The following is a 15852-nucleotide window of genomic DNA, read 5'->3' as shown; positions in this document are numbered from 1 at the left end:
GGTCCAACTGTAACTTTGGTAAGGTAATGCTGGTAACAGACTTTCAGAGTCCTTTGCTGTGGCCAATTCACACAAGTGCCCTGGAGAACTGTATGTGTAATGTCCTGAGGTCCTGTATGTCTCCCTCTGCATAAACTCAAAGTTTTGCTATAATCTTTTTTTACCACTAAGCAGAAATAATGGAGGAAGTGACAAAAAGCTGGAGTGATTTCCTTCTGATAAATAAATATTCTACCTGTTACCATGAAGCATAGAACATGTGCAGACAGTTGGTACTCTTTGTTTTTGCTTGATTAGGTTACCCACCACTGGAACATTAAAAGTCCATGGGTCATACATAAGGGCAGGAATTCAGTAGGAATTCCCCTTTTAGAAAGGGAGTTTCTAAAATCCTCTCATTGTTTGTCACTCTGCATTTCTGGACAAAAGACCACTCCAAAAGCTGTAGTGGCAGATTTAAGTCCTGGTTTGAGGCTGACCATCATTATTCATTCAGGAAAGGATTCTAGAGAGCTTTCTAGGTAATTCAAAGTTTGAAATGAGGAGCCAATTAGAAGAAAATATCCTGTATATCGGGAAGTCGCTGCAGAATTTAGATATAGCTTAGCTTTTTAAAAAAAAAAACACAAACACACCTAAAAGTGTATTCCAACTTAAGGATACCATCTTTATTGGCACATCCTTGTAAGGGTCAGTTACTGACAACAGAAGTGAAACAAGAACAAAAAAAAAAGGCAAAACATTGATTAGTTTCCTTCTAGTTACATGATTTGTGAACAGTGTTGGAGGTTCTACAAAATGAAGTAAAAAAAACAAACAAACAAAAACAAACCAACAAAAAACTATTAAAATATATTTCCTTCCAGCTATCTTTAATGACCACTAAAGCTATATACTACCTATACTAAAGTTCCAATCAATAAATGAATGATTTCCAGAATCTATGCTTTATCACCCTGCAGAAGTGAATTATGTCAATATATTGCTTTCTAAAGGAAGAGCTACCATTGTTCCAGTAAATAATTATATACAGCTGGCTAATTTTCCAGAGTTGGCATTAGGCTGTATGATTTTGCAGAGTGTGTGCAGACTGTTTAGCACACTACTGTTGCTCAGACAGCACCACTGTTTTCACTGACAAACCAAATGCACCAGACAGTGAGCAAGGCTACAGCCTCCTTAAATTCCAAAATAAGACAAGAAGAAATGCTGTAGTTAGTGTAGAAGCAAGCAATTCAGAAGCAGCAATCAGTAGGTTTGTTTTGTATGATGTAGGCAGCTAAACCAAGTGATTACTGGCCTCAGTATGTGAAATAGACTCCTATGTAATTGAAGGATGGCTTAGAACAGGAGCTTTTTAGATGTAGATGGGTGTTAATTTAATATCTCCATTTCAGGCTCTGAACAGATGTTTCATGGTCCTTACAGTGACGTATCCATCAAAGGTTAGTTTTGGACATGTACATTAAAAAAAAATCAGAAGTCTTAAAGCCCACACAGGAAAAGCTGGGGACACTTGCCCTGCCTGCACAGGCTTCTACAAAAGCACATGAATAAAGCAGGAAGTTTAAAATAGGCCTTGGCACTCATGACCACAATTGTCACTTATTTCAGGCTTCTTTCTCCTGGTAAATCACTTCCAAATTGAAGTATTTTCTCCTTGGAGGAGTTCCTCAGTGCTTCACAGATACTGCCCCTATGTTCCTTTGGAGTCTGTGTAGCTTTGCCAGCTGGCCTATGTTAGGGCATAATCCCATCAACATCATCCTAGCAAAAGGCATGAGCAGCATTAATCTCCAGCAGTCTTTTTCCTTTTATAGTAAAATGGGTTACAGTAGAAACTAAGAACGAGATTTCTCATCATGGAATCACAAATAAATGGGTAGACTTTAATTTGGTCATCTATAGCCAGTAATGAACCATTGTGGCTTTAGAACTTTCTCTGGCGTGAAAGTTGTCTTGTAATTTCTTATTATAAGGAAGAAGAAAATTATCTGCTTCACTGAAGTTCATTTGTTATTTGGTAGAAATGGACTTCCTTGTAGGCAGGATTATCAGTATCACCATGTGAAATCACCATGTAACTTCAGACTTGGTGTAACTCAATGAGGATCATGGAAATAGTGTCCCCCTCCTCCCCAGGGCAAGAAACATTTGTGCTCTCTATTAACATATGCTCCACAAACTTACATCCTGGTAACAGGATGGAGTTCTGGCAACTGAATTCCGTGACTGCAAATTAGCTTTAGTCACCTTTATATCTTGTGTGCAACAAAGACCGTTTTTGTGATGTAATGAACAAAACAAGATTATGATCAAGAGAATCGATGCTATCAGACATGAGAATACCAGAGGTTATGAGCATGTATCTGAAGTCCAAGAAATGGTACAGAACTGTTTGAACTGTAATTACCTTTGCCACCCTGGAAATGCTTACACAATGTATTCAAAGCAGAGCTCAGCCAAACAGGAGACACAAACATATATTTTTACCCATCACAAATGACTTAATATTCCACAGTCAAATTCTGTATAGAGAAAGTATGTAATACAGATTGATTACTATGCAAATCCCCAAGCTTGAAGAAAAGTACCCATTCTTCACCCTTGAATGTTCCCTGAAGTTTATTTCAGGACCTAATTTACATTGAATTAATGTTTTAAAGCACTTTATATTTTGTGTGCATACATGATATCAATTGTAACATCAGTCCTTTGCTTTTAGTAACAGGTGTAAGATGGAAAAGATCTCTGGTATGTACAGAGGTCCAGGCAGCCAATGATGCTCCTTCCTTCCTGCACTGGGCAGCTCTGCACCCTTACACAAGTGAGGCTTAGCACTAAGAAAGGCCTGAACCACAGATGCTATAATGAGAATAGCTGACATTACCCTGTTGAGCAGTGCAAGAAGGGGAGCTGGGAAGACAGTGCCAGAAGTCTTGTAGCTCATCTCTGCCTCTCTCTGCTACCTGTGAGATATGCATCAGTGATTGCTAGCTGCTGGGAGATGAGTACTGTGAATCCAAGAGCCTGGGAAAATCCTGCGTGCAGTTGAAAGTAATGTGATTGGAAAGGGATTTAATGTTTCTAAAATCTGTTCCAGAATATACAGAGACAGGGATGTATTGAAGCGTGGTTTGATTTTTGTGAAATGCTTGAAAACAAATTTGTGCAGATTTCAGAGAATTAGTTGAAGGGAAACACAACAAAGTCATTTTGTCAGAAAGGAAGAAAAAAATAAAGAAACAGCACAAAAATCAGATATCAAATGCAAGTCAAACAAAACAAGAGCTCTACAAATTACTCAGATCTCAGGCAGTTTGGATCCTGAAATGTTACAGACACACAAAAAGAGCAAGCTAAGGCCTTGTGAGACCACAGCTTATTTAAGCAGTACGTAGCATTAGCACTCCTAGTATGAGTGTTTTGGAGAAGCACTGTCAGCAACGAGCCATACATTCAGATTATTGTTAGCTTGAATTTCACTTTGCCTATCAGGTAAATTCAGCTGGTGATGCTCGTTTATATCCTTCTGGTTGCCCACAGATTGTTTACCATTTAGTAAATCTTATTAAAGCCAGGTTAGGCTTTCATCATTTCTTCCTAATGTTTATTTTCAAAACAAAACTCAGTGGAACTTGTTTCATGTTTTAATCATATTGCTTTCATAACACAGTCTTCTTAAATCTGTAGAGATAGGATTGTCTGAAATTGTTGTGATTTAAGTACAATGCTGCTTTTCCATCTTCTGTGCCTCATTTCTGTATGTAGAGCACACCTTCACAGAGTAGAAAGATGTTAGCTTTACAGAGAAAAAACAGGAATGTCTTCAAAGCAATTTGTCTTTCCTTGAAAGCAGCCATGGAGATATATATTTATGAACTTTTCTATCCTTCACTGTAATGTGCAGTTGAGTCTTTGCATACTTCCCATCTTTGCAATGTTTTAAGAAACAACCAAAGAATACCTCCCCCTCAACCCAACTATACTTATCCCACTGAAAAATTAATTAAGAAAAGCTAGGATTTCTGTATTGCACTTACCTGGAACGAAGCTTCCCTGGACCACCTCCTTATACGCCCACCAGCCCTCATGGATTTTTGGTGAATTTTGTTGAGCTAGAAATAAACAAACCATAAAATTAAGGTAGTGCATGGGAAACACGTAATTACAAGAACTTTGGGAACTCTAAGCAAGTTATCATTTTCAACATAGGAGTTGTTCTGCAAGTTCCCAAACAATGTCTGTTCAATTAAGTGCATGTATCTCTGTTTCTCAGGCAGTAAAATGTGACTTCTGAAGAAGTCATCCCTGAACTTAAATTCAGATAAATGAAGTTTTGTAACACTTTTAATCATTCATGTGTCAACTTTTTTTTTTATAGGATAAAACTGCAGATAAAATAAGTAAACTTCATGCACAGTAGTCAGTATCTGAGCCTGAGTTTGTGGACCGAATCATTTTTTTTCCCCTCCTTTGCCAAGTTCTCCAATAATCTCTCACTCTGAACTGGAAGAAATGACAGTGACCCATAGGCCATAGCTGTGTCTGTATGTTTATCCTTCAAAAACATGCTCTGAGTTCCAGAAAGAGAACAGGAATACGTAACTCCTTGCTTCACAAGTGGTGGCCTATACCATAATGCTCAGGCAGGGAGATGAGGGTGCAGTGCCAGAAGCCCTCTGTTATCCCCCACCACAGTCATCCTGGTGTTACCTGTGTCTGATGTGCAACTCTGTAGCACAGTGCAGCGAACCAACGAGAGGTTTTGTGACCGGTATTATGACAGCCATATGGGTAAAAATCTAAGCTGTGGATAATGAGACTGTTACTTAAATAACTTCTCTAAAATTTCTGACCAGCCAAGAGTAGAAAGGACTTGATTTATAAAGACATTACTTCCCTTCATTCTGAAGGAAATGGGCACTGGAGCAAATAAAATGCTTAAAATTTAAAATGTTAACAGAGAAATATACAAGATAATTGTTTCAAAGGGTGTGCAGACATACAGTTAGAGACATGTGCAGGTCAGAGCCAATAAGCAAATGTCTCAACTTTGCATGCTCAAATTTCCACATTCAGAGCAATCTTTTCCTTGAGTTATAGAAAGCTCAGCTATCTTCTATATCGCTAGCTTAATTCCTTTAATTTCTTTAATTGGATACTTTCAATCCTTTCACCAGGTCTAAGAGTTTTAACACAAATACACAGCTATGAATGATGTGAGCTTTTGCAGCCTTCTGCTGCAGTTTTGTTTCTCAGTTGCACATTGTATACAGAAGGCACAATTACCCTGGGAAAAGCTCCAGCAACATAACAAAAATTGTTGTCGTTAAAACTTACAGAGGGAATGTGACATTCAGACTAAAAGATGAGGATGGCTACATACTGTTCTATCCCTAACAAAACAATATTTATGATTTAACTAACTGTAAATTGCAGCCAGAAGTAAAGCTGAAGTTAATTAAACATCCTGAGAGAAGGACCACTGCTATCTGCTGACCAGAAATCCAGACATACTTGTGGAATGGGTACATGTGGCTGTAGAAATCCCCTTGTGGTACTCATGCTTATTCCATTAATTGGTTGGTGACACATAAAACTGAAAGGACTGTCACACTGTGTACTCCTTACAGTTTGCAGAGGACATTACCTTCATTTAATGTTTATATCTCTGTCTGGAGAAATCCAACTGTCTGGCTTTGGACTGCACAATGCAAACACTTGGAAAATGGCAAATCCCAAGCCACAATCCAAAACATCTGAGCAGCAAAATATTCATACTCAGACTGAACTGTAGTTAGGTTTTGGTTGTTTTTTTTTCTTTTTTGGAATCTCAGCACTGGTTCATGGAGGTTACTTTTATGCTTATCTACAGCAGAAGTCCTCAAAGTTTTCAGGATGTTTTAGCAATAGGAAAAGATACCAAGTGAGCCCCTGAAAACACAACTATCACTTCTTACATAGTATTTCTCAGAAAATTAAATTGTATTAAAATCAATTCTTAGTAATGTGCACAGTTAAAGCTGCTACAACAACCAGAGGCAGCTGCATCTTAGAAAAGAGTGAAGAAGTTTGTCTGCAGATGCAGGCAGCTTAAGAAGGGAGGCTCAGTACTTCCAAATGCAACTGCTTGCTATCAGCATTTGCAGAAACTTATGCAATAGAAAAATGCATCAGCTTTCCCTCTCTGTGGCCAATCTAAATGATACATGTCATGTCCAGGAGAAAACAACAAAAATATCCAGTACTCAGAACTGAAATTAAACCAAAATCAGAAGGCATCAGTTCTGTAGTTCTGCTTTGCTGTACTGTGCCAGCATTTAGTAAGGCTAATTCCAAAAGCAGTATCAGGAAAACTAAGATGTCTGCGCAATCACTTTATCAGAGAAGAGCATGACCTACCATTGCTCTGCACTTTCCATAGATACCAGATCCTTATCTCTTCAATGCGTACATAAAAATGAAACGCAAAGAAGGAATACAGTAAGATGAGCTGTTTTCCCACAGCCTAAGGAAAGGTGAGAGCAGCAGTGGGTTATTGCTGCTTCACAGAAAACTGAGGCCTCTGAGAAAGTCAAGGAGAAAGGCACAGTTGTTCTGAGAGAGGAGCTGGGCAGGCGAAGCCCACTACCATGCTCTTGTTTGAACCCTGAATCCTTTGTTTTACACCAGTTACAGAAATAGCATAGAGTGACTGAACACAGGTTTCCACTCTGTGTGTGAAATCTAGCTTGCTGCTCTGATGGATCATACAGGGCTTTGCTTAGAAAGATTTATGAAGCTCTCATTTCTCTGGAAGCAGACAGAGGGGACTGGTAAGGGCAGGAAGGAGTCAACATCTTCTGGAAACTTCTCCTGACCTATTATGTCAATCTGCCGTAGAAAGTAGACAAGAAGTTGTATCAGGATTTAAAAAAAAAAAAAAAGCTGTTCTCTATTTCTGAAATAGACTTGCACTTGGATTAGTAATGGAACAAAGGAATACAAAATTAGAATTAACAGACATATGGACAGTCCTTGCTGGAATCCTATCTGGGCCTCTTACACCTGATGCTCGTACACCAATTGTACAGACCCTGTGTTGTACTAATGCCCATCTGACAGAAAGGCACTGTGCCTGGATAAACAGGTTCAACCTTATGGCTCAGGAATTATTGCCAAGGAAAAGGGTTCTTTGTATCTGCCATCTCATGACACTGCTAATAAAAAATTCTCTCAGCTTCCTTCTTATTTCAATTAAAGGAGAACTATTTTATATCTCATTGCAATTCTGCTTGAGTACCATAACCAGAGACAGGCATGCTTTGAGGTTCTGATGTTCCTGTGTTACTACCAGAACAGGGAGGCACCTGCATGGCGGCTCCATTGTTTTATCATGAGCTGTCACATGAGGTACCGAGAAGGAAAAAAGGTCTAGAAACCAGTTCTGTATTTCTAGGAAGGGGTTCAGTATCTAAAAAAAAAAAAATGCTCATTTCTGATACCTCAGACTTGTATTTTTATTGCTTAGTTAAAATTACCCAGGGTAGGAAACTGTATAGAACACTTACTTGCCTTTGGATTCCAAGAAACACTGTTGGTTCTGTAAGGCACTGAAATAAACAGGTTCAGCTGAAGAGACTCTTTGCTGACTGAGCAGAGCACAGGGAGTTCTGCAGCAGCTGTGTTAGCCCCAGCACTGTATTCTGCCACTAACAGAGTCCAAAGCACCACATTTGTCCGAAGTGCTAAAGGTTATTGAAATGACCTCCATTTGCTACAGTGTTCTCTCTTCTGTACGGAAATCACTAGGATCTGAGATTACTAGTTGTGCTGATATAACACTGTTATGTCAGATCTATTTCAGTGCAGCTGCTGTAGATGAGACAGGATATTCAGAGCAGATACAGCATGTTGCTTTCATTTTTTTCAGGTTATTGGAGATGTATCTTATTGTGGAGCATAAAATTAAAGGCTAAACCCTGCAAGATCTCAAGTATTCAGTGACTTCCATCCATAGGGGAACTGTGCCATGCAGGATCATAAAAACATGATGTAGATGCAAATGCCAGAAGGTGCCAGCGCCACAGACTCATTAGTTAACTCTGTCTGGCTTAGAGGTTAAAATGGGTAGGCTTGTAATTCAAAAGGAGGTTGTGTGCTCTGTAAAACTATTTTAAAAGCCTCAAAGATAACACTGTCTCAGAAGCCAGGTACCAGGATGCAGATTCTGTTGCATCTGCGTAAGATTTGCATCTTGTTGGAAGACTAACACTAATATATAAAATGCAACAATAGAAAAAGCCTCACAGTAAGTGTGCCCATTTGGAAGATGTAAACAGAGCACTCAACAATTAGTTACCTACTTTCTATACTTAAACAATAGGTTTGTTGGTGATGCCTTTCACATCCAAGCACGAGCCAGCAGCATCCTGCCAGATCTGTCCCTCATTCCCTTCACCATCATTCCATAGGAATGAAAAATGCTAGGCTGTGGAGAGCCAGGCTCACCGAGGTTGGAGAAAAGCCTTTCTGTATCTGAACGTATTGATCTGAATTCCTGACTGCGATGTTATTCACTCTGCGTGCTGCTTTCATATCCGAAGGGTTTTGCTTTTGATGACCTGATTAGCAGTGCTCTGGCATTAAATAGATAAAAATCAGTTTTAGCACTGTTACCCCATTTCCACAGTTATGAGATTAGAAAGAAAATGGTGTAATTTTGTAATAAACATAATGCAAGGCATTAATTTATTGCTAATTAAAATTAGATGCTTTTGTAGAGGTTTAGAAGACTGTGATTTAGTAGGAAATTGGCCTTATAGAAAACAGTGGAGGATGTAGTTGGTTGGTTGTTGTTTTGGTTTTCATGTAAGTAGAAATTTAATGTTTTTGCTAAACTCCATTCCCAGGATGTCAGAGGATACATGCATTTTTGTAGTTATTTTGAACTATTAGTTACTGCATTTTATGTGGACTTTTAGTACAGTGTTTATCCCAAGAATGGGTTGCCCAAACTTTGGAGAGAATACAGAGTTTCTCAGTCCAAACCATCATTGTGACATCTCGAATCATACAAGTACATACAAGTATGCAAGTATGAGCTTTTGGCTCATACCAACAAATGCCTCTTAAATCAAATGGAATACACTTGTACAAAGTGGACCAGACAGCAGGGAAACTAAGCAGGTGCAATTAGCTTAAGATTCAGCCTTCTATAATTAATGTTCACTTTGTTTAAAACAAGTCTCTACATAATGCAGCTATTATTTAAGATGTTTTATGCAGCCTTTTATATTAAAAATGCTACACGCACTTCAGGCAGTATATAAAGCATCATTTATAATTGAATACTTACAGGACAAGAAAGGTTAGCTTGCCTATGAATACTACAGGCTACATTGAATGCATCACCATATGAAGAGAGAGGAAAAAGAAAACAAAGGATTATAAAGGGATCAGTAAACAAAATGCTTTCATCAGCTATGCCAGATTTTTTTTCTTTCTGGATAACGTTTCTCTCAGAAAACATGCAAATGCTCTTTCATTAAGTTAATACTTTCCAATTCCATAAATCCTTCTTCCACCATCCCCATGTGTAAAAGCTCTCACTGCTGTTGTGAATTCCAAACAGTATTCAACAGAAGCAAAATGGACGTGACCTGTTTTTATCATGTCTGAGGGCAAAAGCAAAGCACTACCATGGGAACTCTGCTATGGCACAGAGACTGAACTTCTCTCTGTATTTTCTACTTATTGTAATTTTGTGTTCTGATCTGACTACAATTAAAATCATGGGCTAAAGGGTGAGATTTCATACAAGCAGGCTCGTATGTATGCAGGAAGTAGTGACAAACAATGTGGCACAACATCACAACATAGCAAACAGCAGCATCTACTCCCCATATGTAGTTGGCTTTTGGTGAGAGCCGCTGAGCATCCAAAGCCATTAAATGCTGCTTGAGGAACCATAAAGAAGTTTGCCACTGCTGAACTTCATGCTGAAGGAAGAGCATTCTGCTTACAGCTCTGTGAGCAGAACTTTGCAGGAATAAGAAGTGTGTGTACAGTCCAGCCCTGTTCTGCAGGGACTGCGTCTTATGCAGGCATTATTTTTCACCCCTCTGTCAACTGCATTTGTGAATCTCTTGACTGAAGAATTTGTAAACTAATAAGGAAGGAAAGGGGCAAAGGTAAGAGAGCCAGCCTAAGGACCTCTGCACAGAGCCAGCAGGAAGGCCTTCAAGAACTTCCCTTCTTCCTTTGCTATTAATCTTGCAGGTGACCATGCACTTTCACTTATCTAACTTTAAAATAAGGGTTGTAATACTGGTTACCATCCCACTGTGTTCAGGAAAGAAAATAGCAGGATTTAGTAGTTGGAATCCCACGCAGCTGTGTTCATTAGGTGCTTGTTAAAGGAAGGTGCAAAAGTGTATGGGTTTGGGTGGTGGGTTCCAACTTGTAAGCAGCACTTTTCCATAAGGGATATATGCCCAATCATGCAGCTGTTATTTGAATTTTAATATAAGTGAACAAAACCACATATTGCATCTAAAGCTTTCAGTCAGTCAAAAGAAGAAATCAAAGCAAATTAATTAATGTAGGAGAAAAATACATAGCTGTATTGCAGCAATGAGAACAAAATCCTGATAGTAGGTGGGGTGAGAAATTCAAGGGGTTAAGCAAGAGGCTCAGAACCTCGTGTTTCGAGACAGCCACCGATGGCATGCTTTGGGTTACGTGGATCCTAAACCACTTTAATACAATTTGTCTCTCACTGTTTTCCAGAGTCTCTGCTACAGGTGTCAGCACACACCATAGTCTGCTCTGCACTGCATTAGATGGGGCAGTTTGTCTCCATAGAGCTGCTTAATCATGTCTAGATATCAAGTCTGAAGTGCTCTATAACATAACACAGTAAGAAGAAGCAAGTGACATTAACTTTGGAATAGCTCTGTACGCTGTGCTGAATGCCTTCCTCTCCTATTAATTTCAGTGCAGTTTTAGGACACAGCATCTTCAAAGAAATGGCCTCAATATCCTTGAGCCTTTAAACTTCAATACATTATTAATGCTTAATTAATAGGGCTTCCTTTAAAAGGAAACCACTAAGTTCCTTCCTCAGAAGCATGTATGATATTGACATCTCATTGGGTTTCTGACCCTACTTGCTCTTTGTGCTCTCTAAACATAAAGTTACCAATCAGTAAAAGAACAAACAGACAGAACATTCCATTAACTGCCACAGGCAGATCTTTTTCATTCTTTTCCTTGGCTTCAGTAAAATGATTTCAGCAGCAGTCTTACCCTGTGGGAGCTGTGCCCAGAATTTAATATTCATTGCTTCTTAGGCAAACTCAAGAGTAAAAAATAAAGGTCTTCCAATTAACCTCAAGACAAATGGCATGGCATCAATATTAGGTGCTTGATCCTTCAAAATACACAGCTGCCTCATGTCATGCTGAATTGTACAGCTTCATGAAAGCCTGTGGCCCAGAATGTGATATGGAAACATTTGAGAGGACTACATCATACACAGTGAATTAATAATGCTTAATAAATACAATTATCGTATTTTCCACAGTAGACATAGAAAGAAGCATAAAGACTGCCTTCAGTCTGCCTGGAAATCTTGACAGGAAATCTGAAGTCAGATCCCATCATAACGTCGCACTTTCTTGCTGTTGTTCTTCAGTTCCTCAGCAGAAGCTGGCTCTTGGTTACTGTTACTGGATGTTTCTTAACAGAAAGCAAAAGCCTTGCAACTTTCTAGCTAAACCTCCATCTTCCTTGTAGGTTGACTCTCCTTTACTTAGGCTATATGAGTGCAATGAAGTACAGTGCTTCACCACTACTTGGTCTGTCCTAAGTGTCCATCAGTGTTAAGACAAAATGCCATCCCAACTAGGAAGTGCAGAAAAGCAGCTGTTGTTCAGACTTTTGAACTAAACAATGAGAAATAACTGGGCAGAGCTGAACTACAGTGAGGGAATGAGAAGAGTAACCAGAGGGAGAAGTCATTCCAGTCAGATCAGCTGCCAGGATAAGACAAAACAGATAAGAAAAGAACATGTCTTACTCATCTCAGCTGCCAGCCATGTTGTACTGCATCGACATTCCAATTCATTAATTACTGCTTAGCTATTAGAGTGATGACAGCCATATCAATTCCTGAATATCCAGCTTTCACTGGTTCATTTTGAATTATTTTCAGAAGTGCAGAAATCTCCCCAAATTTTCCTGTCTTGGAAGCATTGTGTGTTCTTCCCCTTTATCTGGAAAAGATGGGGAAGGAGACAAATCACTCTCTCTGCCTCTCTAACTGTGCTTCCCTGCAGTACTGTGGAATATCCCTCAGAGATTACTTCTCTCATCCATCTGTCCACGCTTGTGTTTATCCACTGATGCTGGACAAAGTCATACCCTCCCCTCTCTGGACTGTTTCATGAGACAGCAGTGTTATTCTGGCTCTCTGCTGGTATTCTGTTATTGCAGAAATATTTTCAGCAACTCTACCCCAACCAACAATATGCCTGGTCTGAGATGATGCAGCTCTGTTTACTGTGGATGACTGTGGAGAGCAATTTATTCCTCAGAATTCTATTTAGTTTCTCGAACCTTGCAGAGGTGTCCCTCATTCATCCCTCCTAGCCATTTCTTTAGCCATTAGTCAAGAGCAGTGCTATGCTTCTTTTCTCTCTCTCTCGGGTTAAGGTGAAAGATACTTTGTGCTGGTTGTGATGCCTTTCCCCGTCTCATTTTACTGTTTTAGAATTTGAATTGTTTTCTAATTTATATGGCAGAAATCCTATGTAGGGGAAAAAAAACCAAAACACCAAACTACCTATTGTTCATAGCTTACTCTCCTTGTCTTTGAGAGATGAAACTCTGGACGAAGATGAAAGAAAAGAAACACCAGGCTAAGAATTTTTAAAAAATATATTCGGTGTAAAGAAATTGTATAGAGAAATATGCCACTGCAATGATTTCATAAGGGATTTCCTAGCTTTTCTTCTTTTTGTCTGTGTGGTCCTGTTTCTCCCAAGTCAAAACCCATGGAAGTTTCAGACAGTCTTTTGTATTTGCCTGTAGCAAGAGGAAATAATTTTATTCAGTAAGGGCAAAACCAACTCAGGATCAGAAATGGAAGGTGGACATTTAAATGTGTATATTTCTGTTCTTATTGGCCTTGCTTATCTAAAACGGATGCCTGGCAGTTTCAAGTGCCCTTTGAAAACCAAACAGGATTGCATGTTACCCAGCTTTCTCCCATATTTTAGTTATGTTTATTCTGAATCCTTCCAAAGGGCTTTTTCTCTGCTAACCCCTGTGATTGCTCTTATGCTGTGATTTATCTTTTGCTGAGACTCTGTCTGAAAAAACCCCACAAAAACCAAAACAGAAGAACAAAACAACAAGGAGCTGTGAAAGCCCTGCCTCCTTCACACTTTATGGGGCAAGCTGCAGATGGGATCATTCCAGTAACTTTGCCATAAACACCAGCTGCCTTCCACTTACTGTGCAAAATACTGAGTATGACAGTAGTACAGAAAATCCTGTCCATCCATAGTACTCACTGCCCTCATAATTTCATTTATAAATGGGCTGAGCATCTATTGATACGTATAGATATTCTCCAAATTCCTGTCTAAACACAACCACGATGCAGTAACACAAAGCAACACGCTGCGTTAGCAGTGAGCGCAGGAGCCCCAGAACAGCAGCTTTCAAATTACTACAGATAGAGAGAAAAGTCCTGAAATTTGGGCTGAGAGAAGCTTTCCTTCTTTCAGTTAATTTCCTTATCATTTTAAATTTTTATCTGAGTGTGCTTCAAAGAACAATTGAGGATAACTGACAAATTCTTCTCTGCAGCTGCCTGCAGCAATCGCTACAAACCCTGCAGATACGGACATCCATACCTGGTTACACACAAATTAATGCCTGCTGAGCATCTTCCACATTTGCTGAGCGCTGTGGATGGGAACAGGGAACAGCGGGATATGCAGAACTACAGACTCAGTCCATTAAAATGGCATCTAACAGAAATCATGCCCTCACGTCCTGTGCCTGCTTCCTTCCCTACACTCCAGTCTTTGTTTTATGTGTGCAGAAAGGGTTGCTGGTACAGATGGAAAAGCCATGGCCAACCAGTGTGCCCACTTCACAGCATCCACGCTCTTGAAAGAAAGTTATCAACCATAGTCTGCTGAGCACAGATCTGTTGACATTTCCTTTGCTAGGATTTGCCTGAAGTCGCACATGACATATATATATCAAGTAGATACAGACAGCTCCATCTATCAGCAGCAGTGGGATAACTTGGCTATGGCTGTGGGATTCGATCTGAGATCGGTTTTATGTCTGGGCAGTGAAGAGCACAAACTGAGAAGGTCTGAGTGGAAATGCATGCAGAAATCAGTGCCAGTGGGAGCAGTCAGGCTGCAGGAACTGAGCTACTTCCACAGCCCTTTCATCTTCCCACTAGAACACACCAAACATCTCAGTTCCTCTATTTCAAGTGGACTTAGAGCTTATAAAATTCTGAATGTTAGGCAAACTATTCATAAAAATAAGAGAACATTTGGAATATTGAAATAAATCTAACACAAACTTTGATTTGTGGAAAAATAAAATTAAGACATTTTGACATTATTCTCAGGCATTAAAATTGTCACAGTAGTACCCAGGAGCAACTGAGTGCAGAGTGCACATTTAAGTGCTTCCCTTCACACAAATGCCTGTCTGGCTGTTTGTGAAACTCTGCATTCTCCACCAGGGAAATCCAGTGAGGGCTGATAAATAATGCACACAAATCAAAGTCCGTTACATCTGGCTGGGTGACCAAACAGTTATGCAACAAACAATATTACTGACTCTGTAAAATGAATTTTGAGCCCTGTTAGGCAGATGCTAGAGTCAAAATTGGATGACAAAACCGGATTCAAAGAAAGGGTCTTACAGCAGAGTCCTTTCCAGCAATCAACTTCGTATCAGTCCAGGTTCACTGCAACTGGTGTGCTACAGTGCCAGCTTTTCACTGAGCTACACAGGCAACTGAGCTGAAGTATCAGAAGATGCTAACTTGTTTTACGTTCAGTCAGATTGGCCCCTCCCCTTCCATACATTCTTGGAGTTGATCCAGCCATATACCTAAAAGGAATCGTGTTTTCTTAAATCCTTATGGTACTGTGTATGCAGCATCTGTTGGTTCTTTTCCCCAACACAACTTTGTGCAGCAATATGTTGATAAGACTATTCTTATTTATTTTTCATACTATTTGCAGCAACAAAGAGTTGCAGAGGTCATACGCTAGAAGCAGCACAAATCACAGAGGACCATTTGTGTTCACGAGCTTAAAAGACCCTGTTATTTAGCTGAAGAGCAAACAGCTTAACCACAGCTGCACCTGCCTTAAACTATTCTATGGCCTTTCAGACCTTAGGACAAACCTTACTGTACGCATCTCCATTCTGTAGTGTTCAACCACGTCCTGCCTTCACCTCCTGGTTCTGAAATTGATGTATGTTACGTGGTCTTCTTACAGATACATGAGCATATGTAAGGACCTGAGTCTATAACTCATATTAATGCAAGCAGTTTATGTAACTTCAATATTTATAAATAACACAATATTTTGATCAAAGGTGCTTTTGTAGCAGCTTATTCTAGGCCCATTCTAAAAGATTTAAACTGATAGGAATTATTCTACCTCAAATATGCTCTGAATACAGTTCCAGAATACACACAAGTTTTTTGAGATGCATCCATGTCCCAGTCTTTATTTCTGAGTGCAGATTTCTTTAATTCTGATCTCCCCAACTGCAATCCCAGGTAGAAATGAGGAACGGTGCCCTGAGCTCATA

At 39.5% G+C, this 15852-nt stretch overlaps 1 protein-coding gene across 3 annotated transcripts in view; it reads right to left on the bottom strand.

The window, feature by feature from the left end:
- CA10 (carbonic anhydrase 10) overlaps positions 1-15852 on the bottom strand; it is a 157085-nt gene that overhangs the window by 120915 nt on the left and 20318 nt on the right. For all 3 annotated transcript variants that reach the window (XM_010721589.3, XM_019621780.2, XM_019621781.2), the window contains one exon: positions 4044-4118. In XM_010721589.3, coding sequence (XP_010719891.1) covers positions 4044-4118 — 75 coding nt within the window. The remainder of the gene's footprint in view (positions 1-4043; positions 4119-15852) is intronic.

The sequence above is a fragment of the Meleagris gallopavo genome, chromosome 20 (assembly GCF_000146605.3).
Source record: "Meleagris gallopavo isolate NT-WF06-2002-E0010 breed Aviagen turkey brand Nicholas breeding stock chromosome 20, Turkey_5.1, whole genome shotgun sequence".
Lineage (NCBI taxonomy): Eukaryota > Metazoa > Chordata > Aves > Galliformes > Phasianidae > Meleagris > Meleagris gallopavo.
Note: the sequence above shows the minus strand (reverse complement) of the source record. Positions and strands in the feature narration are given on the sequence as shown.